This window comes from Dryobates pubescens, chromosome 13 (assembly GCF_014839835.1).
Source record: "Dryobates pubescens isolate bDryPub1 chromosome 13, bDryPub1.pri, whole genome shotgun sequence".
NCBI lineage: Eukaryota > Metazoa > Chordata > Aves > Piciformes > Picidae > Dryobates > Dryobates pubescens.
In genome coordinates, this window is record NC_071624.1 from 27,525,071 (window position 1) to 27,549,996 (window position 24,926).

The 24,926-nt window shown below is 57.8% G+C and overlaps 2 protein-coding genes across 3 annotated transcripts; both read right to left on the minus strand.

Moving 5' to 3' along the window:
• Positions 1 to 3,560: 3,560 nt before the first annotated feature.
• On the minus strand, positions 3,561 to 9,302 carry TRAF4 (TNF receptor associated factor 4). The gene is made up of 7 exons (XM_009903318.2): positions 9,136 to 9,302; positions 6,477 to 6,528; positions 6,060 to 6,164; positions 5,811 to 5,972; positions 5,154 to 5,315; positions 4,925 to 5,080; positions 3,561 to 4,492 (listed from the first exon to the last, which is right to left on the minus strand). Exons 1-7 carry the CDS (start codon positions 9,276 to 9,278, stop codon positions 3,860 to 3,862), a joined length of 1,413 nt encoding a protein of 470 aa, XP_009901620.2. The 5' UTR covers positions 9,279 to 9,302; the 3' UTR covers positions 3,561 to 3,859.
• Positions 9,303 to 13,431: 4,129 nt separating this feature from the next.
• NEK8 (NIMA related kinase 8) lies at positions 13,432 to 24,842 on the minus strand. Of its 2 annotated transcripts, XM_009903317.2 has the most exons (15): positions 24,746 to 24,842; positions 24,145 to 24,350; positions 22,875 to 23,107; positions 22,025 to 22,156; positions 21,636 to 21,844; positions 21,141 to 21,220; positions 20,405 to 20,586; positions 20,041 to 20,191; positions 18,964 to 19,040; positions 17,683 to 17,800; positions 17,253 to 17,403; positions 16,875 to 17,038; positions 16,521 to 16,679; positions 16,194 to 16,352; positions 13,432 to 14,555 (listed from the first exon to the last, which is right to left on the minus strand). In XM_009903317.2, exons 1-15 carry the CDS (start codon positions 24,790 to 24,792, stop codon positions 14,527 to 14,529), a joined length of 2,097 nt encoding a protein of 698 aa, XP_009901619.1. In that variant the 5' UTR covers positions 24,793 to 24,842; the 3' UTR covers positions 13,432 to 14,526. The 2 variants fall into 2 exon arrangements, with proteins under 2 accessions (XP_009901619.1, XP_054022442.1); XM_054166467.1 differs by lacking the exons at positions 13,432 to 14,555; positions 16,194 to 16,352; positions 16,521 to 16,679; positions 16,875 to 17,038; positions 24,746 to 24,842 and adding an exon at positions 24,572 to 24,734 and having other exon boundaries at positions 17,257 to 17,403; positions 18,905 to 19,040.
• Positions 24,843 to 24,926: the final 84 nt, after the last annotated feature.

Here is a 24,926-nt window from a genome sequence, read left to right on the forward strand (position 1 = left end):
AGCAAGTAGCTGGTGTAATAATGAGCCAGTGGGGACCTGGGCATGAGCAGCTGCTGCCATCATTGCAGAGTCACCCTCAGCCACAGCTAAAGAAGCTGAAGGCTTCTGGCAGATGGTAAAGGCCCAACCTTTTAAAAACTTCTTTTTCAGGGTTTTCTTCCAAAGATTTCAGTGCTCTGTTTGGTCTTCTCCCCCCGCACTGAGCTTGCCATACCCCAGTAGATGATGGGGGGATGTGAACCCAAAGTTTGACCCAAGGTAGGCAAAACCAGTGAAACTGGCAAAACCCAGCAGGATGTTGTCTCATGATGGAGATCATTTGGAAAGGAACAACTGATGCAGGTGCTGTAAAAAATAGGAGAGCTGAAAAATGTCCTACTCAATGTGAGGGTCCTGGGGGGAGGGGGGTCCACAGGGGTGGAGGAGCCAAGGAAAAGGGCCACATTGAGGTAAGCTCCTCGGGTCTTGTGTGGAGGGGCTTGTGCTGGATATCCTCCAGCAGCAGCTGCCTTTTGGATGCTTTTCCAGTGCTCAACGAGGCCAAACTGCAATAAAATTGCTGGAGTATTTTATCTAATTACTTTAAGGTGATTTCAAGGCAATTGAGTACAAAGTGCTAACTCATCTGGACTGACTGCTAGCCTGAGACATGCTAACACTGAAAGGGTGAAATCACACCCAACAAAATCTTAGGCTCACAGAATGGTTTGGGTTGGCAGGGGCCTTAAAGAACACATCTAGTTCCAACCCTCCTGCCCTGCCATGGGCAGGGACATGTCCCACTAGACCATGTTGCTCAAAGCCTCAGCCAACCTGGTCTTACCATAAAATGGTCCTACCACCCCCCACCACCCCCCCACCACCCCCCTTTCACCACCCTCAAACTCCATTCCTGGGGAGGTAAAGGACTGGGGTGGGAGAGGAGCCTGGTTGGGTGGTTAATTAAGGCTGTGCAAAGTGATTGTGTCCTCCTCTTTCCTCCCCATGAAATATTCATGCTGGGTTCAGCCGCCTGGGCTGAGCAGCGTCGATAATCAGCGCAAATCAGGACTCTGCTGCATGAGCTGTAGGCCAAAAATTCTCCTGTCTCCATCCCAAAGGTGGTGGAAGGTGTGAAAAGGATTAGGTGTGCGGTTACATTAGGGCAGCTCCAGTGTGGTGTGCTTTTTTGCCTCCTCCAGTGTGGTTAGGGTAATAACCAAGCCTAGTCCAGCCTCTCTCCTCCAGCCTGGGGTTCTCAGGGTGTTTAGCAGCTCACTTCTCTCTGGCTGAGCACCTTGAGCAACACCTGGCTGTTGTCCAAGCCCTGTTGGACCAATGGAGCAAAGAGAAAGCTGGCAGGTTCTGGGCCTTGAGAATAAATCTTTAAACCACCAAGTTTCCAGGAAGTTTATTTTTAAACTAGATATTGGAAGTTAAATTTAGCAGCAAATTGATTTTTCTCCCTCTCTCCTGTGAATGTGAAGAGCATCACCTCCTGCTTCGCAGCCCAGGTCTTGCAGAGGAGCTTCTCCCCCGTTTTACACAAACACGTGAAGGTTAAGAGGTGCTCGAAGACGCCGCTGACATTTCCAGTCAGGCTTCCAGTCAGGCACAGCGCCGGGGCGAAGGGAGCTGTCGTGCAGCGCTAACTGGCGCAGGGTGGAGTACCAGCCCTGGGAGCTACTGGAGAGCGGCACCTGATGGCAACATCCACCTCTGTCACTGGAGAGGGGAAAAGGAAACCGGGAACAACTACCCGAGCAGGGAATGCAGAGGGCTGCGAACGGCTCCGTGGGCAGGGGTCCCGGCAGGGCGGTGGCACAGCCCCTGGCTCCTGGGGTTTGTTCTCCCTCCCAGCTTCCCGGTGCTGGGATTTCTGTGGAGCACAGCCAGGAGCTGCCGTGTGCAGTTTGCACCAGCAGCACTTCAGCACAATAGCTGAAGCTTTTAGTTCATAAATAATCTATGGATTTTATTATATTGTGCGTTGTGGGGTTTTTTTAAGGGTAACTGGTGAGCAGCGAGAGGCTGCCAACACCCAGCTGTGCTGCCAGGCTGTGGGAAGGGAACAGCTCCTGCGGTGTGTGTAAATACAGCGATGTATGAGCACCAGGTAGAGGATAAATATAAACTATAGAAATAAAATATCTATCAATAAAATGCGTGCAGGGCAGGCTCGATGCTTTTACCCTTATCTAGGTCGGGCCACGGCAGTCCTACCCCTGCAAAACAAAAAGGGGAAATGTGCTGGAGAGCAGCAGCTCTGGCACCAGGGGGCTGCAGCCTCTGCAGGGCTCTGGTTCTGTTCGCTGGTGAAACCGCCTACCCCCCACCGAGCCCCAGCCTTGGGTGTTGAGGGAGGTCCCACAGACCCCATGTGGCACTGAACTGAGCCCAGCACTGGGCACTGCTGTGGGCTGGCTCCAGGCTGCAGGACAGGCTGGCACCAGGCAGAAGTGCAGCCTGGCACTTGAAATCCTTACAGGGCTAGCACTGGGTACCAGCATGGACAAGAACTGGCCCTCTGTAGGAGGCAGGGCTGGCATTAGGCATCAGTGTAGGCTGGCTCTGGCCACCAGAATTGGAGGGCATTATGTACCAGTATGGATTTGCATTTGGCTCCAGTGTGGGGCTTGCATCCAGCAAATTAGGGGCTAAGACTGAGCAGTAGCATGGGCTAATATCGGGCAGCAGTATGGGCAAGAACTGGACACCAGTACAGGTTTGCATTGGACACCAGGTGGCTTCCCCAGATTCCCAGGGCTGCAGGTGCCACCTCGGCCCAGGGGATGTGCCACAAGCCCAGGCAGCACCAGACCACCCCCTGCCTTGCGCTGGGACCTACCCAGGGGCACATTCTGTGGGGGAAGGGGACACACAAACACACCCCCCCCAGCACTCCCCATCCTCCAGCTCGGCCAGGGCTGCAGGGTGCAGCTAATTAGGGGCTAATTATGGTAAGCTGGGGCAGGACTAATGCAATTGTGAGATTAGCCTGCAGAGAGGACAACACCCCCCACACCCTGCACCCCTTCAGTTCCCAAGCAGGGAATGACTCCTGGGGCCTGACCCAGCTCCCCCCCAGACTGCCCCAATGCCCACTGTACCCCAACCCTCGCCCACCCACCCTTCTCTGACCCAAATCCCTGCCCTCCCCGGGGGCTGGAATTGCCCCAGCAAGGGGCTGGTGGAGCAGGAGGCAGGGGGCTCACAGGACCCCTGGGGCTGGCAACAGCAACTCCGCCCAGCACGTCCCCGCTGCCGGTGATTACCGAATTAACCGGCTCCAAACCGGCTCCAGCTGAGCTCGTCTGCTGCCGGGATGTGGGTCAGGGATTACCCCACTGCTGTGTGCCCCCCAGCCTGTCCCCAGAATGCATGGAGGACAGGAGTCCCCCCTGCCCCCCCCAGCTCCCAGGAAGGGAGCTCAGGCAGCCATAATAAATACAAGAAAAGTTTATTGAGAAAAAAAAAAAGGAGGTTGGGAGGGGGCAGCAGGCCCCGGCCCAGGGTAATAAATAACAAAGAACCCTGCACCCGGGGGGCACCAGCTTACAAAATATGGCTCTGGGCAGTGGGGCTGGTGGGGGCTGCCATGCACCCCAGTGAGGGGTTTGGGGGGGCCCAGCCCCCTGGCACCCCCCGGGCACCTGAGAAGGGGCTGCCCTGGGAGGCAGCGGGGGCTGCAGCAGAGTCCAGGAACCAGGGGGGATGTGGGGGAGCAGCCCCAACCCCTGCCCACATGAGAGCCACCGGCTGCAGCCACAGCAGCATCTCCAAGCCATGGGCACCGGCTGTGGGCAGGGGCTCAGCACCACCTGGGGCACCCCTGGGGGGGTGCCCAGCTCATGTCCTGTCCCCAACAGGGCACCAGGGCTCAGGCCAGGATCTTCTGGGGGATCTCCACCGAGGCCTTGATGAAGATGGCGTTGTCCCGCACGTAGTTCCTCTTTTTGATGTCCTCGTGCGAGATGAACTTGGGGTAGCCAAAGCCGAGGGTGCTCTCATCCAGGGAGCTCCGCGAGGCTCCCGGCTTCTGGAAGTTTTTCCAGTTGGGATCGGGGTGGAAGGTCTCAGTGATGTGCTGGGGCTTGGAGAGCGAAGGGTCGCTCTGGTCCAGCAGGGAGAAGGTGACTCGGTAGGAGAAGGGCCACTCCAGCAGGTTGTCATACTCGCCCGGCAGCACGCGGATGTAGACAGACAGGTGGCTGCTCTCCCCGCTGCCGTTGCCATTGAGGAAAGCTGAGACCTGGAGCTTGTAGCCATACTTGTGGGTGTAGAAAGGAGGGCTGAAGAACTCATAGTTGCTGCGGGCTTTGGCTTCCTGCAGCTTGCGGCTGTAGTCAGCGATCTTCCAGATGAGGATCCCATCGCTGCTCACCGACAGCTCCTCCACGTCCCGCCGCAGCTCCAGGATCTCCTGCCGCTGCCGGCTCACCAGGGCACACACCATGCCCAGGTGCACCTTGGTGCTCTCCTCCAGGTGCCGGCCCATAGCCAGCTTAGGGCACTGTGGGGACAACAGAGCTGTTAGCAGAGAGGGTGCCAGTGGCACAGGACAGCGTGGGGACACAGAGTGGGACAGGACAAGGGAATGATGCCACCGGGGTGTCATGGAGACATTGTTGGAGCATGGGGGTACTGGAGCAGGATGGTACAAGGATGCTGTGGGGACACAGGGGTGGCACAGAGACATCTGTTTGGGATGGCATGGGGATGCTTGGGTGGCAAAGCGGCACAGGGATGAGGCAGTAACAAGGGTAAGAACTTTAAAGAGCACGTGTGGGAAAGAGCAGAAGGGCACCACAGGAGATGGGACACATCAGGACAGTAGAGGTGTGGGGCTGCTGAGGGGCACAGACTTGTTGTGGTGGGAACAGCACGAAGATGCCAGTGAAGGATGGGCATGGGAACACCAGCGTGGGGATGGGGACACACTCACCCGGTGCTTGCAGCCAGCTTCCTTGAAGGGGCACAGCAGCATGGCACTGTTGCAGCTCTCCCTGAGGTGGGTGGGCACATCCTCCCTGGCAATGTTAGGCGTCCCACACTGGTTGGGGCAGGGCACGGGGTACCGGGGACACTGGTACTGGTGGTTCTGGGGATGGAGAGTGGCTGTCAGCTAGGGCCACGAGCCAGCGGGGGCAGGGTCTTTATAGGCCCCATCTCACCTGGATGGTGTCGAAGACGAACTCCTTGGCGCAGTAGGTGCAGGGCTGGGTGCGCTTGGGGCACTCAGCCAGGCTGTGCTGGGACAGCAGGCGCCTCATCATGCGGGCCCCACACTTGTTCTCACAGTACACACTCTCCTGGGGACACGTGCCCTGATGGCCCTGGGGATGGTGGTGGCATCGTCACCCTCTGGCTACCCTCACCAGCCAGCCTTGCCAAGGGATGGGGTCACATGGTACCCTCCCATGCCCAGGCTGTGCCTCCCATAGTCTCCATCACCCAGACTCTGTCCCCAGCCCAGGTTGTGCTCCCCACTATAGTGTCATGCACTGTCCCCACAGACTGCTTGTGCCCACCATGGTGCCCTGCATCTGGGTCCCCCATGGCCACACTGCATTCCTCATTGCAACCCCCAGCCTGGCTACACCCCCACAGTGTCCCCCATCCAGGCTCTGTCCCACAGCCAAGCTGTGCCCCCAAGGTGCCCTGCAGTGCCTGGATCCCCACATTGCCTCCCACCACCAAACCTGGCTGTATACCTACATCATACCCCCAGGCAGGCCTTGCCTCACCGTGACGTCTTTATCAGCTGTGTCCCCTACAGTGCCCCACCACAGCCATGCCCCCTTGCACAGTGTCCACACGCCATTGCCCACCTCAAAGGCCTCCCCAGTGAAGTCAGTGGCGCAGAACTCGCACTTGACCCTGCGCTTGGGGCAGCCGTGCTGGACGTGCTCAGGCAGGTCGCGGCGGCTCAGCTTGGCGCTGCACCGGTTGGGGCAGGGGATGACGTTGAAGCCACAGGTGCCAAGATGGGCCTGAGGGGCACAGAAATGGTGTGTGTGGGGGGGGCAGGTCTGCAGGGCACTGACTTGCCCCCGCCCTCACCTCCAGCCAGACCCTACCTGGAGGTGTTTGATGAGACCACTCCAGCGGCAGCCCTCCTCACTGTGGATGCAGCGGATGGCCAGGCTCAGCACCTGCGCCTCCAGCTCTGGGTCAGGGTAGATCTGGGGAGGCAATGCTGGGGCATCAGCATCCTGTGCCAGGCTATAGGGGTATGTGAACCCCCCACCCCAGCCTGGCCAGGAGCCATGGGCTTGTTGCCCAGGGCCGGATCCCCCTCGCGGGCACACGAACAAGTGCCTTTTGTTGGGAGTGGGTTTCCGTTCCCTGGCCCCACAGCACAAAGAGCTCTTGCTTCTGCACAGGCGGCTGTGCCAGGCTGTCGCAGCTGTGCCAGGCGGCTATGCCAGCCCTTTGGCAGGGGCACAGGTGATGAGGATACCCCCCCCAAGCCGGGTACCACGTGTTGGGCTCACCTTGGCATAGTCCAGGGGCAGCTGATCCTCAGGGCACTTGAAGACACCTTCGCTGTAAGACACAGAGGGCTCAGGATCACTCAAGGCTGGGGAACAGCATGGCCCTACTGACACAGGCACCATGGCCCACACGGTCCTGGCCATCCCACCCCAGGACATCAGCACTGTCCCTCTGCCACTCAAGCTAGCCACAGCCCTTGGGGAGCTGCAGCTCTAATCCTGATCCATCTGTCTGAGCTAAGAAATTCCACCCTCAGACACCCGCCCTGGGCAGGCCCCCCTGCCCCGAGCCTGGCATGGCAGCCACGGTCCCCAGGGGCCTGGGCCAGCGGCTTGGAGCGTGGCACCATCTGGAGCCCTAGCAGCCTCTTCACCTGCCCTGGCCCCCTGGGATTAAGAGAGGGTGCTGGTGGCTGTGCCACGGGTGCCCATAGCCCCAGGTGCTGGGGCCCAGGGAAGGTGGGGGGGACAACAGCTGGGCGCCAGATGTGCAGTCCGGATGCATGGCCCTGGGGCTCCTGCTCAGCAGGAAACGGTCCCGCCAGCCACTGCAGCGAGCCAGGATGGGGCACAGGCAGCCACCACGGAGGGGTCCCCATTCTACTAGGCCCCCAGTGCTAGGTGCTCCTCTTGAGAGCTGTCCCCAAGATAGAAATGGGTCACGCTGCCCCGCAGCGGGTCAGGGTGGAGGGATGGAGACAGAGACAAACAAGCAGTCTGGTCTGGGACACAGCTGGCCAGGAGCTGCTGTCACCTCTGGTCCCCATGACATTGCTCAGGGACAGATGAGAGTGAGCCCTTCCATGCCACCCCTTACACACACTAGGGCTGGAGGCCATGGGTGCTGCCTGCAGGGACACACAGCAGGGACACACAGCAGGGACACCGGGACTCTGGTGTCCCCAAGATGGCTCTGGACAAAGCAGCCAGGTCACCCTGCCTGTGCAGCCCCTGCATGCCTAATCACTGCATGCCCTTGGCAGGCACTGGCACAGCCTCAACGAGGGCTGCCAAGCGGATGTGAGACGGCGCGACAGAGCCAACAGTGCCGCCTGGCACGTGCTGGCCTGGGATAGCTGGGCACGGCTTGGTGACATCCCCTGCAGCCCTCATCCCTGTTCTGGGGGGCCAAGGAACCCACCAGGAATACCAGTCCTGTGCTGTGGGGTGAGCCCCACAGGGCACAGCCACGTGCCCAGTGTGTTTGCAGTGGGTGTTTCCGTGGGAGTCACCAGGCACACACAGAGATAAGCGCCTCCCGGGCACCCAGCCCTTTCCGGGGAGCCCACAGCTGGCATTGCCCTATGGTTGGCATCACCCCACGGCTGGCATCAGTCTGCATCTTGCGGGGTGCAGCTGGCCCTGCTTGCATCCCGTGCACAGTGTCGGGGTGCCGGGGCTGGCAGGGAAGTGGGAGGGTGACCCGAAGCCAGAGCCTAATCCTCGACAAAGCTTCCCCATTCCTCACGCTCGGCCGGGCAGGGAATGTGCTGAGGCAGCGCCCGGGGGGCACCGTCCTTGCCTCTGACCTTCACGGTGCGCGGGGCGCTGCGAGGTGATGGGCAGGGGACCCCCAGCACTCCCCCGCACCCACTCCGGCAGTGTTGATCTGCCTGAACGGCTCCACCCGTCAGATCCCCAAACCTGATCCGGTGCAAACGGAGGGGCTCAGTGGGGTCCCAGGTGTTTGGTCTCCCCGGTAGTGCCGAGACACCCTCTGGGCGGGTGCGGGAGAGGAGAGGAGAGGAGGTGCAGCCTGGCACGGGCCCCGGGGAACGCCTGGTTTCGTAGAAACCGGCCCGTGCCCGCGGGTCCTCGGCCCGGGCAAAGGTCGCTTCGAAGGGGCGAGGTGCAGCCGAAGGCGGCAGCGGAAACCGGGGCCCCGGGGTGACGCTTCCCTCTGCCGCATGCCCGGCCCGGGAAGCACCAACATTCCCTCTCGGTACCACCGAGGGACCCCCGTGGCCCCGGTACCCTGCCGGTACCTGGGCTGGTGCTGCTCACCCGCAGCGGGGTGGGAAGAAGCCCCGTCCCCTTGCTCCCAGAGCGCACAACACCTCCGGGTCGCGCTCGCCCATGGGCCCGAGGGTGGCAGCATCAACTCCCCCGCACGCGAGGTCGCTTCGCCCGACGGGGCCGGGGCAGGAACGAGTTAAACACAAATCTTTGCAAGCGCTCGAAACTCGCCGCTCCGGGCTTCAGCCGGCCCTCCTCTTCCTCCTCCTCACCGAGAGGGGCCACGGGCCGCTGCACCCTGCAAGGCGGCTGTCAGGGACTGGGCGAGCCCTGCACCCTCTTCCCGGCTTGGGCCACCCCCTGCCTGGGGAACCCCCGGGGCACCCCGCACGCCCTCTCGAGCCCTAAAGACTCCTCGCCCCCGGGCATTTCGCACCCTAGAGCACCCCGCATCTCTCCCCGCAGCCCTCCGTACGCTCCGTCTCGGCGCACCCCGCAGCGCTCCCCTGGACGCCCTCGCCCAACAGCGACGCCCAGGATCGGTAGAGGTGGAGGGGTGTGGGGGTGGCACCCTCTGCTCCCCGAATTGCTGAACCCCAGATCGGGATGGAGGTGGGGAGCTGTGACCCGGGCTTGCTCCACAGAGGAAGGGTACGCGGTGTGGAGTCCCGGCGCGGGGTCGTGGCGCCCCGACGGGGCTCACCTTAGGAACTCCTGCAGGCAGGTGTCGCAGAAGCGATGGCCGCAGGTGGAGACACGGACAGGCTCCCGCATGGGCTTCCCGCAGAGCGGGCACAGCACCCGCCGCCGCGGCCGCTCCAGCAGCTTGTAGTCGTAGCCCGGCATCCCGCCGCCGGCCCGCTCGCCTCCGCCGCCGCCGCCGGCCCGCTCGCCTCCTCCGCGCTCCGTGTCCCGGCTCCGCCCGGGGGGGGCCGGACGGGGCGGTGGAACACGCCTGACACCGCCCCGCGCCCGGAGCCGGGGGCCGGCCACAACCACCTCCTCCCCGCCAGGCTCCGCCTCCCCGCACCGGGGGCTGCAACGGCCCCGACACCCCAGGGACTAGGGGTACAGCCCCTTCTGGGGAGGCTGGGATTGACAGCACCGGGGACAGTCAGTACGGGAGCTCGGGGGGAGCGTGACAGCAGACACAGCCATCATGGGGGGTTTGGGACCTTCTGCACTGGGGACAGCAAACCTGAGGGCTGGGCACAGCCACCCCAGGAGTTTGCAGAGCACCCATGTCCCAGTCATCACCCACAGCAGGGTCTGAAGCAGGCAACAGCAGAGCAGGGACATAGAGGGGCTGCCCTGAGCGCCCCCCCTCCATGCCACAGGCACAGGGGGGAACACAGACTTCTATGGCTTCATCTTGCTCAGAATCCTGGCCCAGGCTGCAGCCCTTCGGCTCCTGGTTTCTAACCTCCTATCAGGAGCTCGGAGGAGAAAGAATAAAAGCAAATCTGTCTGGCTCCAGCCCCCATGTCACTCTTTCAGAAAGCAGAGCAGCATATGGGAGTATTTGCCCCTTTCCCTAGAGATGGAGACGAGCAGATGACAGGCTGCAAGCATGTGTTAGCCCCACCAACGCACGCTCCAGCCAGCTTCCCATTAAAGGGCGGCAGTTGCTCCAGACCCAAATGTTAGCAGTTTTCAATTAGCAAATGGCAGAGGAGAGGGATTCCTGGGGGACACGCTGAGCAAGTCAAGCTCTATCACTTGTCACTCAAGGAGCTCACGTTACCCTTCTCCCTGAGAGGCTCTGCTTAAAATAAAATCCTCCAGCAGCCTGGGGCAGAGGGGAAGGCATCAGCCTGCCCGCTATCCCTGCCAGAGCTGCCAAGAAGGGGGTGGGTGGCTTGTTTCTGGGGTTACCCTGGGGATGACAGGTTACCCTGCCACAGGGCTTTACCTCCCAACATCCAAACAGTGGGGAAGCTTGTACTGGTGTACGTTGAGCGTGACCAAGGTCTTTTCTGCGAGTCATGACTAGATGGCAGCCTGTCTGGATGGGAGTGCACCAAGCTAAACTTTAACCAGCTCCCAGAGAGCCTGGGAACACAGCGTGGAAACAGAAATGGCAGTGGGCAACTGTACAGAGAGCAGTAAAATTCATCAGGCCCCTCCGAGCTGTCACGGGGGTTGGGGGGTGGCAGCCTGGTGCTGAGATGCTCCCGGGCCGTGTTTACTCAGAACTGTGATCCCCCCAGGGCAGAATCTACAAAGATCTGGTTCTGCCACTAAGCCACAGCTCGCCCTGGAGCAAGGTTCACCTCCCAGCCAAAAGAAGTCACTGTGCCAGACATCTGTCCCAACACCCTGAAAGCTGGCTCTGCCTAAAACCCATCCGCAGACACTGCTGTGGGACCGGTTCAGGCCCAAAGGATGGGTCTTCGGCATCCCGGTGGGTGAGGGGACCCCCTGTGACTCCCCTGCAGAAGGCACAGGACACACTGCTCCTGCCAGCTCTGAACGCTTGTGTCTCCGGCGACAGGCGTGAAGCAGAGACGAGTTTTATCACTACTTACTGCTTCTCTTTGATGTTTGAAAATTTTCTTCTTCCTAGCCTCACTGAAGAGCGTCTCAGCTAATTAGCCAGGAGCTGACAAAGCCATCAGAAGGCGCTGGCTGTGCCGGCAGGACGGCTGGGAGGTGTCAGACCCTGCAAACAAAGATCCCCTCCTTTTCCTCTCTCCCTGAGGAAAGCCCTCCCCGCACTCCACATCACAGCCAGGCGTTTGTCTCACACAAAGGCGACACTCAACCTCCAGGCAGGGCAATTCCCTTTGTGGAGGCGATATGTTCCTCTGTCCCCCAATATGTTCCCTGTCCGCTGTGATGGGTCAGTCCTTGAGCCCATCTGGGCTCCGGGAGGCCTCCTGCCTTCTGTGCCCCCCGCCCTCCCCCCTCTCCTCCCCCCCGCCTTTCTTTGCCCTGCACCCCGGCTCCATCCGTCTGCCTTCTGTTTAACTTAAACTGGAGGGACGGAAAACTGACGCTCCAGCTTCCAAAGAAGTTAAGGTGGAGCGTTTTGCCCCGGGGAAAGGATTGGGAAGAGTCCTCTTCCCGCTTCTGGGGACTCCTGCCCAGGGAAGGTGGGTGAGGGCAGCAAGGCAGCTGGACAGATGGACAGCCGGGGTACCTTCTGCCGAGCCTCGTGGGAAGTGGGGTACACCCCACGACAGAGGTGCTGGAATCAAATCAGCTCCAGGATCAGGAGGTGGTTTGTGCTGTTTCCTGCCACCAGTGACGGCCCCAGGTCAGCGGGATCTTATCAAGCACAGGAACCGGGACAGGCTTTCCCTGGGTGACAATGGCCAGAGGAGATCCGGCCAGGATGCACAAGACACGACCAGGCAGCTTCATCCCCTCATCATCCTCCCTACCCACTCCCTCTTTGCAGGAAGAGCCACGGGGATGCAGCTGATCCACCACCAGCTCCACAGGACGCGGGAACAAAACAAGGATAAAAGGAGAAGCCCTGAGACCTGCAGTTTTCACCAGGAGCTTCTGCAGGGAAACAAAGCAGCAGACGTGAGGAATGCAACTGCCCTATTTGCCTGGGCTGCTCTCTGCCTCCGGCAGCGCGGACATGCCTCAGCTTGTCGTTTCAAGAGCTATTGTTGCTCGGGGCTGGGGGGCCTCTTTGTTTCCTTTACCCTTTCGCCAGGCTTGCTCACAGCCTGGTATTAAATTATTCAAATCATCTCGCCGGGCTTCACAGCTGAACTCCCGAGCGGAGAGCACGGGCTGCGAAATCCCAAGGGCTCCAGCCCTCGTCGGTGAGCCCCCAGCACAAAGCACACTGGTCCATACTGGTTCCCCCTGCTTGTCTGCAGTGAAGGGTCTTGATATTCAAAGTAGTGACACCTCCAGCCCCAGCACTGCTGGTGTTAAACCATAAACCAACCCACCTGATACCAGCACATCAGGAACAGGATGGCTGCCAGGTGGCTCTCCCCTGGATCTGACAGCCCAGATGAAGCCAGGAGAGCCTGGCTCTCCAGGCTGAACATGCACTGGAGAGGTGGCAGTCCGGTGCCACCACTGACAAGACAAAAGGTGCCTTGCCTGCCTGCTGTCCTGCCAGCCCTCACTCCTGGAGAGGCTCCAGCAGAACCATCAACCCCTTCTTTCCATCTGAATGTGAGAAAATACTTCCCTGTGAGGGTGCTGGAGCACTGGAACAAGCTGCCCAGAGTGGTTGTGGAGTCTCCGTCTCTGGAGAGATTCCAAACCTGCCTGGACGCAATCCTGGGCAACCTGCTCTGGGTGAATCTGCTGTGTAAGGGGGGGTTGGACTAGATGATCTCCACAGGTCTCTTCCAGTCCCCACCATGCTGGGATTCTTTCAGGGTGTGTTTGCACGTGGTGTGGGGTGAGCTGAGCCCCAGGAGATGAACGTAACACAGCCAAAAGAAATCTGTTGCTGTAGGAGCTGGTGCTGCTGCCAACTCAGTACAGGGAGGAAAGACAGCGGCCCAGAGGGGCTTTGAGGTAATTTAACCCAGCCCTGCAATTATTCTGGTGCCCAAGTTGGTCTGTGAGTAGAGAACACCTTCCCCTCCACCACCACCAGGCTGCCAGAGCCGTCCCTGTAACCTGCAGCACAAAGGTGAGTGCCAAGGGACTGGCAGAGCCTTTGAATTCAAGTCGGCTTCCTGGGCTTGCAGGGTGTAACCGCCTGGAAAGGTAGCTCCAGCAGAAACAAAAAGGGCCGGGGAAAACCCAGGCACCCACCCTGCCAGGAGCCAGAGAGGGAGGCCGTGTCTGCAGTCGCACACGCCTTTCCCAGCTGGACAGGACCTGTTCCCTTCCCCAGCTATAGAGCCTGGGAGGAAAAAGCAGGAGACCTGCTGAAATTCATTACCTTTCACATGACAGAGGGATCAGCCGGCTTCTCCCAGAGCCTGGCGAGGCTTCCCTCATTGAAAACAGGAAAGAATCACAAAAATAATTAGAGAGATTTCATCTCAGCCAGCTTATGAAAGCACTGACTTTATACACAACAGATTGGCAACAGCACAAAGATGGATGTGAAAGGCAAGAGCATTTGCAATGTCAGACAGATCAGAGACAGAAGCTCATCAAAAAATGGCCCAGGGCAGATGGAAGTTAAAAAAAGAAAACTCAAAAAAAAAAAAGGAAAGGAAAGGAAAGGAAATGACCCTTCTGGAGATAAAAACCCTAAGTCCTGTCTGTGACACGGTGATATGCCCCCTCCTGCCTGCAGAAAGGAACCCTGGTGAAAACTCATCATGTCCCTGGAGAGATCTGGGTTAAAAAACTTCAACTCCTGACAATTGCTTGCTGTGTTTTGCTGCCTTCCGCTAGCTCAGCTGGGAGCCAGTGAGCTGGTCTGCAGCAGGATTTAGGGGCCTGAGGACAAATGTCAGCTGGAGGATGCTTTGGTGAGCTCCTGGGGCCAGAGGAGGCCATAATTGGAAAGCTCCAGGCAGCATTTTGGAAGTGAGCTGGGCTGGGCTGCAGTTTGTACTGGGTTTGGCCAGCTGTGCAGACCAGGACCCTCGAAAATGTGATGAACAGCTCAGCAAATGGTGAAACGTTTTAAGGGGGGGATGGGAAAGGCCAGACTCCTCTTAATTAGAAAAGAGGTTTGCACTTAGTCACCCAGCACAGTGCCTGGGGCCCTAACTCCAGACACTGCCGTGCAAAGGCTGACAGCTTGCTCAGACACCAAGCTGTCAGCCTGGGCTTTGTAACCAGAGACAGTTTCCATCAGGGAAAACAACCTCTGTGCTCCTCACCCTTCTACACAGGCACATCCAGTGGGGAGGAGCAGAGCCCTATTGTGACCTGCCCCAGAGCTCTGGGGCCATCTGCCCCATGGCATGTCCAAGGCAGCAGCTCTCAGGCACTGGAGGCTCACAGTGACTCTTGACACCGTAAGCAAGACTGGCTGCAGTTCCTTGAGAACCATTGTCAGGAGCTCCCAGTTTCCACACCACTGCCTTCAGAGCGCAGCTGAGGAGCCTGGGGACACAGGTCCAAGCCAGGCCATAGCAGGCAGCAGCAAGAGGACAGGCATGCTGGGAGCACAGCGAGGCTGGATTTGGCCCCTCTCCACTCAAACTCACTGGGAAGGTGACTCTTCCATGGCAGCTGAAACACAAAAGACAAAGACCAAGAATGAGCCATAAGCCAGCATCTCAACAAAGCTGTAGGGAGCAGAGCCCACACAGGCCAGAGATGCAACAGATGGGCGCCGTGATCCCTGTTCCACTGCCCCAGAAAGCCACTGCAAGGCCTCAGTAGTGGCACAAGCAGCAGGCAATGCCCAGCACACAGAGCCCAAGCAGGAGGAAATGCAGTCTCTGGAGGCTTGCACCCTCCTCTGGCTTCTCCCAGCTCTTCTTGTGTTTGCAGCGGGATTGACAGAAGGGCGCAGCAGCAGCCTCATGATTAAGTGGGCAGAAGCCCAAGCCAGGCAGAAATGGTGTCGGCCACACAGGAGGAAACCGCAGAGCGGTGCAGAACTGCTGCCCCCAAGGTGGAGTGCTGCTCGCCTGTGCCAGCACAGCCTCTCCAGGCCAGGTCCCAGCCAGAGCTGACAGCAGCAGCGACACCACACGTGTCACCAGCTCTCGTGTGCTCTCTGGAGAACCTTCCAGGCAGACTGAACTGAGTGAAAGCCCAAAGTCAGATCTCAGCTTTTCACAGAGCTCTCAATGCTTTTTGCACCCCTGCTCACTGGTGGATGCTGGAGCAGGCGAGGCTGCTGCCCTGATACTGCTGCTGCTGGGTTTGTCCTTCCAGTACAGGGACAGGTAGGTCACGGTTTCGGTCTGGGCAGTGCAGGGGGACAGCACTGGAGCTACATGCTCAGTCCCTGCTGTGATGGTGCTGCAGGTGGGAGGCCACAAACCAGCTGCTAAGGAGCACAGGGTGACTCCAGCAGCAGAAGGGGAAAGCAGCCTGCAGGGACAACCCCCTTTTAACTCCCATGACAAATGCCCTACTTGTTCCCAAGCCCAGGGACTTGGCCATTCCCTGTCCCCTTCACGTGGCAGCAGACATCACGTGAGACCTCAGCACTCACAGAGGAGGAACAGGAGCCACAGCTGATGCTGCTGCACTGGGGCAGTCAGCTGGACCTCCTCCCCTCCAGGGTGTAATTAGTCTCCTTGAAGTGGGCCGAGACTGGAATCCCTCAGCCCAGCACTGAGGCCATAAGCAGCCCAGCAGAGGAGGAGAAAAGGTCCCCTCCAGCAGTCTGGCCCAGACTCCCATCATACATCCTGGCAACGGAAGGGCAGGTCATGCCATGGGCACGTTTTAAATGTGCACTGATGCTGCTTTTGGCCTGAGCAGAGAAGAACCACAAAACCATTGCTATCTTTTCCAAACCACAATGGAAAGCCAGGAGCCAAAATGACGCCTCAAATCTCAGCTTCTATTTCAGCAGCTTCAATTAGAGAGCTGCTCTTTTTGGACGCTTGGTGGACAGCCAGCCCACCAGTTTCTCACCAGCCACAGCTTGGCCAGCACCAGTCTGGGAGTGCATGAGACCATCTCTGCCATGCCTCTGCTCCCTCAGCCCAGTGGAAGAGGCAGTGCTAGAGTGGTGCAGAAGGGTAATTTTTATGGCCTTCAAGTTATTTCTATTCGTCTGCAGCTCTAGAGGGACAAGAATAACACAGAGCTTATGTGCCAGGGTTACTCAGTACAGCCCTGGTCACAAGGCATTGGGTTTGCCTGGGCCCTCATGGCAGGAATCACAGTAACAAAGCTTCTACTCACGCTTTACTGCCAGCAGTGTGTTCCCGTGGCAGCAGGCTACGGAGGTCACCAGGTATGGATGTGTCTCCTCCAGCTGCACTGGCCTTGGTGTCCCTGTTTCCTCATCCTTCCTACCCAGGCGGCCCCTGGCTCCTTTTCCCCAGGTGCACACCTCGCCATCTGCAGAGGGATTATAGACACCTTGCTGCACACAGAGCTCATGAACAGACCCCCTTTCTCCCCAGAAACACCCTGGGCTGTCTCCGAGGCCCACCTTGGCCACAGCATAAGGGGGCAGAGGGAAGCCAGGGCCTGCTGCAGCCCAGGGCATGGGGAGCTCAGCCTCACCTGCTCCAATGGCCACAGTGAAGGCATCCCCACAAGCCACCACGGTGACCTTCATTGCCTGGAGCCCCACAACCAGACGGGGTACACGGCTGTTGCGGCTGGAGTTGGTACCCAGCTGCCCGTGCTGGTTGCTCCCAAAAGTGTAACACTGGCCAGATGCTGACAACACAGATGAGAGAAACAACTGGGTGTCACTTGAGGGTGCACTGAAGGCTCTCTGCCATGGTGAGCATCCTGTTCCACAGAGCTCCAACACTGGGAGCAGGGTGCCTCTTGAGCATCTCTGAGGGAAACAGGCAGAAGAACAGCAAAAGTGTAGATGTCCCTTCAGGGGTCTGGGCACAGCCCTCTCACCTGTGACAGCAGCTGAATGTGCTGTGCCGATGTCGGCGCACACAATGGGCTCCTGGTTCAAGGGGGCCGACTGGGCACACATGAACGTGGTGGCCTCTTCCACCTGGTCCTCTGGGGAAGGCTCCTCAGCTGAGCTGATCTGATCTAGGCCCAGCTTGTTGCACCTACACAGAGAAAAGCACAGTTTGGAGCAGGCTGGTACAGACACCCCAGAGACAAGTCCTGCTCTGGCATAACCACAACACCAGCAGCAGGGTTCTGGAGAGAAGGATCACACAGAGATGTATTTTAGAGCTCCTTGCTCCCAGTTCCTCATCTGGACACAAGTGGACAGGCCTGGGAGGCTGTGGGCAAGTTCTGGAGCACAGACCCTCTTACCTGTTGCTCCCACAAGCAAGAATCTGGTTCTTCACAGTGAGGACCATGGAGGAATCAATGCCACAGATGACCCTCTGAGCTTCGTGCTCCAGTGGGACTGTGACCTGCTGGGGGGAGTTGTGGCACTCCAGAGTACCCAGCCCAAGCCGACCTGGCAACAGAAACAGAGCAGGACATAGCTGATGGCAACACACAACCTGAGCACAGCCCCATGAACAGCACTGACAGAGCTGCTGCAAGAGCCCAGCCTGCGACCTATTACCACAGAAGGCAGTGATACCCAAAGCATGAGGGCCCTGGTATGCAGTGAAGCAGCTGCAACTCTTCCACACCCACCTAGCCTGGCATATGTGGAGGGGACTGCGGGGAAGCAGGGCCAGTGAGGGGAGTGGGAACAGGCAATGGAAAGCAGGAGCTCTGTTTTGCTTACCGTTATCCCCCCTGCCCCAGGCAAACACTTCCCGTTCGTTGGAAACTGCCAGGACGTGAGACGCACCACAGGCCACCTGCACCATCTCATAGCCCAGCAGGGCCTCCACGATCTTGGGCTGGCAGGGGAAGAGCAGCAGCCGTCAGCCGAGACCTCCCAGTCTGCCCTGCTGCTCCCATCCCTCCCCCCCAGCCCCCCCAGCCTCAACACAGCGCTGGCAGCATCCCAGTTTTCATCCAACACAAACACCAGAGAAGTTTTTGTTTGGCTTTTTTTGTTGTTCCAAACAGTCTTCAAAGGGTTTAGAGACTACGTGCCCACAGCACAGAAGATAATGCAAACATCTCTGGGGCGGAAGAGAGCAGCCAGCACAAGGGTTTGGAGGGGGAAGAGGTTGAGCCGAAGGGCTGGGATTCGCCCCCCTGCCCGTGTGGGGAGTGCCAGGGGCTGTTAACGCACGCTGGGAGCAGGCAGGGGCTTGGTGCAGGATGTGTTGGCTGAAAGGTTCTTGTGCAGAGGAGCTGTGAGCTATCGGCTACGTATTCGTTAGGGTGGGGAGAGATCAGGATCTCCACAGTTCACCCAGCCCCTGCTGTGACCTGCTGTTAGATCTGACACCTCGCCCCAGCGGGCCTCATCCTCATTATCCTCCTCAAGTGAGAAGCACCATTTGCTGGGCTCTGGCTGCTGCTCCCAACTGGGCTCCCCTCCCCATCAATAAGCACTGAGCAGCTCAGCTCTGGACGGAGCAGGAACGAGGGAGCCAGCTGACCACAGTGACAAATGGCACCGGTCCCCAGGCTCGGCTGGAAGCCATTGGCTGCTGCCACATCCGAGGGCAGGCAAGGAAGAAGTTGGAAGGGAGCAATGGGCCCTCAGCCCTGGTGCTCCGAGCCAGTCGGAAACACACAGCTCCTCTTTAAATACTGCCTCTTTTGAAAAATAACTTTTCTCAGTGAACCCTGGCAGCTGCAGGCCAAGAGTGAAGCAGGCAGGTGTGTGATTTGAGGCAGCCTCCAAGCTGGGTGCCTGCCAACAGCAACCACAAGGCAGCTCTTGACTTCCCCCACACTCAAAGGGATCATTGTGTAGGGGGGGAGAGAGAAAAAGAGAGGCAGGTTGGGTCTTTTAAAGCCCGCAGTGACAGGGAGAGGAGGGGGAGGGGGTCGGATGCCAGAGCACGCCTGGGACACACATCCCTGGAGCTGGGACGAGCCCTCACATGGTACTGAAGGCACAATCCATCCTCTCACTTGGGGGAGCACCACCCTCACGACAAACCTGGCTCACGTCTGTGAAGTTTCCATGCCCCAAGCAGCCATTGCTGCCACTACCGAACGTCATGATAATGCCCCTGTCTGGAAAGGCAGAAAGGAAGTCGAGTTACTGGCACACGTGAGGCCCTGCAAGGCACACACAGCCCCTGGGGCTGGTCATGGCTCCCAGCACAGTGGCTCTGCTTGAGCCCACTCTGACTCATAACTTGCTGCAGGGCCCAGAAGCCTTCATCGAGCTTCCAGAGAGCAGCAGCCTTGATCTGCTGCAACAGCTCAGCAAGCAAACAGCAGATGATAGGAGAGTGCTGAGATAACATTATTGCAGCTGTGTACCCAGGAGCTGCTAACCTCACGGTCTGTCAAGGTGTTAAACACACACAGGCACCCACTGAGCAGCTGCCCAGCAGAGGGGTGTCAGGAAATGCCACAGAGAGGTAGGATAAACTCATGCCAACAAAGTTTGCCAGTTGCACATCTGTCATTTGCTGCCCTGATCCCCAGCAGAAGTGCAAACAGGGCTCCCACAGGGCAATTTTTGTCTGTGGGCTTGGCTCCACATACACAGCCTTGTGCTGGTATGCGTGATCCCCTCCCAGGCAGAACATATCCTTAGCCATTCTAAGAGGGTTTCAGACCCTGCCTTCCTGCAGCTGAGGACAAACAACCCTGCAGGAGCACACACTGACCTCTCACTACAACACCAGTCACTGCTGGTCACTTCTCATGTCTGCCTCATGCTCAGTATGTGACAGAGAAAGGCTGAACTTAGCAGACACTCTTCACACTGCAGTCCCCACCGTACCCAGCTTCAGGTGACACCAGTTCAACCAGCACAACAAAACTGTGGCCCTACCCACACCAGACAGACCTCTGGGATCAAGTTGACCAGTGTGGCATCACTGGAGGACTGTGCCTGTCATTTCTGACCCCCATCTGATGTTCCACGAGAAGTCCAGCCCAATGCATCTCCTGGGTTCCTCTCTGAGCAGGCTCCCCAGGCAGTCACAACACATTTGCAAGCCAGCTCCCATGCAGAGGGGTCTGGGACTCTGCCAGGCAAAGGCAGGAGGCAGCAGCTCACCTGTGAGGCAGGCTGTGAAGAGATCACCACAGGACACGTGTTTGATGGTTACACCAGACTGACCCTCCAGAAAACGGGACACAAACTGAGGCTGGAGCTGCTCGGTGGCTCCTGGGAGAGAAGGGCCTCCTGCAGCACCCATTGGGGGAGCCTGGTGGGGAGAAGGCATGTCAGGGATGGGTTGGAGAACTTGGATGAACCTCTTCCCATAGGCTTAGCAGTGTTACCCACACCCTGGATTAGACAGTAGTCCTGGGGGACACAAAGCCAGGGCCTATGCAATAAACAGAAATGTCTCCTCCTCAGAAATCACACATCTGAAGCTTCCACAGGCACTACCTGCTCCAGGATTCCTATCACTCACCTCCCACATAATGAGACGTCCTGATTTAGTGACCCCAGCCTTCTGTGTCCTGCCAGCAGACACCTGCATCACTTCAGTGTTCAGCATGGGCAGGCGCAGCGGGGTGGTGATGCCACTGCCCCAGGTGTAGATGGATGACAGCGGAGGAGGGATTCCTGTCCTGGCTGAACCTCCTCGAACACCTACGGGTCAAAGAGAAACCATCAGTGCAGATCCCTGGCTCTTCTTTCACAGGAAGAGAAATGACACCAGCCAGTCTGGTTGCCAGCAGAGCTGCCTGCCAGCCAGCAGAGCCAGACCAGCACCGGTCCAAGGCTGGCAAGGGGCTGCTGAGAAGCTTTCAGCTAGGGCTGAGAGAAGCACATTGTAACATCTCTTTGCATTTTGCCCCAGAACTGAGGAAAGCTGCACCATGACATCTCTAGCTAATTGTTACCAGTGCTAGCTGCACTGCCCTGCACTGGGACATCTCCCCTCAGTAATGCCACATGGTTCCCAAACTCTGCTGGGAACAGCAGACACTTGATTCAAGGATTCCAGACCCAGAAGAGGCAGCTGGAGAAGGAGTACTGTTTGGTCATCATAGCCAAAGTGCCTGTGGCCTCCTCCGGGGCTCAAGGACTGTGACATCTCTTAACTCTTTCTCTTTACAGAAGCCTGAGTGCCTCTCTGACCCATCCAAAGGGAAGTGTAATTCTGAATGGAGCCATGTTGCATACACTGTGCCAGGACTCACCCCTCGGCCTGGCACTGCTCACTCGTCCCCCTGTCCGGCTGTGGGTCACTGCTGGCACTGGAGCCATGGGTTTTTCAGGCCTGCCAAAGCAAAATTCAGTCCTTAAAGTTAACTTGGCCCCAGAAGTCCTACAGAGCCCTGGATCACAGAAGCTCTGGGCAAAGCTACAGAGTAAACCACACCTGAATAGCTCACAGAATTTCCTCAGTAGGTGCTTTAAGCCACCTGAGAGAGGGAAGTTGGCATTGGTTCACTTCCCCCTGAGCTCACAATTTTCTGTTCACTGTTACTGCACTGACAAGTCCACACCTGCCCTGGCACCTGCTGTGGCCCTGAGCCACTGGGCCAGGCTCAGCCCACAGCAGCTGCACATTGGGTAACACAGGAGAGCTCAGTGGGGACAACGCTCTCTTTGAAGCTTCTAACAGAGATAGCAAACCAGTCAGACCCATAGTGGGCTGTGGCAGCCCTTCCCAAGGTAGCAGGATCACTTGCCTTCTCATTTTGACACTTCCCACATCGGTATAGAGGTTCAAAAGAGGCCGAATGCAGATGGCCTGAGCCATGATCTCATTCAGCTGCGGCCGCTTGGAAGGATCCAGGTTCAGCATGCTGAGGATGAGCTGGCGAAGGTCAGGGCTGTATCTGTCTGATATTGGGGCAAATGTCCCACTCATGATCTTCAGAACTAAGGCAGGAAGATTCTGGAGAGAAAACAAAAGAGAGGCATAGAGCAGCTGGGTGGACAGAGGTGAGGCCAAGGAGCAACATGTTCTCAGCACTGCCCACGCTGCCTTCACCCCTCCAAGCTCAGTGAGAGGACATTTTCACCTCTGCAAGAGGTGAGGGCTCCCTGTGCTACATGTAAATCATGGCCCTCTTACCGCTGCTTCAAAAGCTCTCTTGAGGCTGGCAAGTTCATACAGAACACAGCCCAAAGCCCAAATATCACTCTTCTGGTTGTAAGGCTTCCCCTCACAGAGCTCTGGGGAGATGTAGCACGGAGTTCCCACAACCTAGAAGAGACAAAGAAATTTACCATGATGCTGTGAAACTGGGGCAGTGAGGTGGGAAGAAAAAGGCTCGGATTAGAGCACACTGTGAAGGCTGGCTGGAGCTCCATCAGCCAAAGCTTAGTGCAGCTGGGACCTTTGTTGCCTGGTGTCAACATCTGCCTGACAATCTCAGTGAAAAACACGAAGATTTGTCTTTCCAGTGACCTCCTTTGCACATACAGAGATTACCTCTAATTTTGCTCTTATCCACTTGAGAGAATCAGAGCCCAAAGCAATGAGTGCGATATAAATGTCTAGTTAGATTACACCAGGTGGGGAATGATCCTCAAGTCTCAAGCAGAGAGAGATTAAGACACAACAGGATGGCAGGGCACAGGCAGGAACTCAGTTGCCAAGTATGTGCCAAACAAGCCGGCAAATATCACCCCTCCCACTGTGACAGCAGGAGCAACCCTATCTACTCTCATGAGCAGGACCAGACACCCCATCCTCTCCCAGGCTTGGCCAAACAGGTCTTTCTCACCTTTCTACAGCCCACTAAGCTACAGCAAACTTGGGTGTGAAGACATCAGCCTGTGCAAACTTCAAGGAGCAAAGCAGCATCATGGCACACAGATGTGAGCCACTGCGAGTATGCTACACCCAACCTCACTGCTTACAGCAGCTCCCACGAGCCCAGAGCTTCCAGCCTGCTGCCATGGAAAGTCAGGCCACTCACCGTGTAGGCTTTGCTCTTGCTGCTCAGGATTTTGGAGATGCCAAAGTCTCCAATCTTGACGATCATGCGATGTTTGTCCAAGAGGATGTTCTGAGTCTTCAGGTCACGGTGCAGGATCTGCTTGGTGTGAACGTGGTGGAGAGCCAGGACAATCTGAACGAAGAAGTGCAGGATGGTATCCTCATCCAGCAAGGAGTTACAGCGCTTATGGATAAACTCTGCCAGTGTGCCTCCTGCAAGGAGCAACAAAGGGCTGTCAGCAAGGGTGGCTGCACAGGGCAGCACAAACCCGGCCTGAGGGCTGGGGGGATTTAGTTGTGGCCTCTTAACAAGCCAAGCGCATGGGGAAAACCACGTCCTGGTGGGACACGCAGCACATCCTCCAGTGCTCCTGAAACTGCGTGGAGAACAATGGCAGCACAGTTGGTGGGACAAAGAAACAGCGAGAGAGAAGTTACTGTTGACACTTTACCAAAGGCAGCAGGAAAATACACGTTAAAATTACAGCTCTTGGAAGAAGACACAAACCTCGATGGCAGAACAAGATAAGCCTGTTCTTCAAAAGACAATTCTTGCAGTCCGAGAGGCCATGTGGCACAGAGGGGCCCCTGAGGAGGAGGTCCAGATTCAGGGCTCATGTACAACCTTTATCAAACCCTCATGCAAATGTTGATGTCATCTGAAACTCCGCAGCGAATCTTGTTAGAAAATCACACCTTCCCACACAGAGCTGTGGGACCAGCAGCAAGGCCGAGAGCTGACACAGGGAAATGCATGTGAAACCTAAGCCAGGGGCAGATGGTAGCACAATTATCAGTGACAGAGGTGTTAGAAATCTGTCTTGGATATAATTTGCAGACGTAAGGCACGGAAGAGCAGAAGCACAGAACGGCTGAAGCTGGAAAGAACCTCAGGAGGTCATGTGGTCCAGTCCCTTGCTTGAGCTGGGCCATTAACAGCTGGTGGCCCTGGACCATGGCCTGTCTTCTGAGTATCTTCAAGGATGGCCATTCCATAACCTGCCTGGGTAGCTGCTACTCGTGCTCAGTCACTTGGCTCACAACTGTCTTGCTGGCTACCAGAAACCCCAGATCCTTTTCTACAGAACTGTCTGTTCAAGAGAGATATGTTTGAACTCCCTGGGAATAGAATCTTTACAAGAAGCACAACGTAAGGCCACAGCAACACGACCCAAGGAGAGACGAGGGCTTGACAACATCTGGACCTGCCAAGGAACTAGCTGCAGATACTGAGGGAGATCAGGGCACACCTGGGGCATACTCCATGGCAATCATGAGCGCTTTGTCCTCCAGGAAGTTCTCGTAGTATTCAATGACGTTGGGGTGGCTGAGCAGCTTGAGGACCTGGCATTCGTTCTGTGCTGCCAGCCGTTCATCCTTGCTCATCTGCTCCACCGGGATCTGCTTCAGGATCACCAGCTTCTGGTCAGCCTTGCGCAGGCACAGGTGCACGATGCTACGAGGACAAGGTCTCAGAGGCGGGACAGGGCCTGGCCACCAAGCTGGGGCGATACATGGCCCCTGCCCCTCCACGTTGCCGTGGTAACAAAGCCTGCAATCCACCACCCCCTAGTGTCACACACCCAATGCCATGTCATCCTATCGCCTTGACAACAGCCAGGGCCTGGCCACCACCCCACCCCCAGGGTGCCACACGCCGACTGACCCCCGAGTTACCATGGTGACAGGGCCCGTGTGCCTTGTTGCCATGGTAATGCAGCCGGCGGCCTCCCACCCCGCGGTGCCATACCCTTCGGCGCTCCTCCCAAACCCAACGCCTTGCCACGGCCAAAAGGCCTGGAGACTCCACCCTCGTTCCCCATTCCCGGTGGCCCCCAGAGCCGCCCTCACCCGAAAGCCCCTCTCCCCACCACGCGGATCCGCTCGTATTTCTCCATCCCAGCCCCGGCCAGACCCGAGCTCCTCCCGTCTCCATAGAGACACTTCCTGGAGCCGCTACGGCGGCTGTGGGCAGACAAAATACCACGAGACGCACCCGAGTCGTCCTGCCATGTGTGCCTGGGTTTGTGAG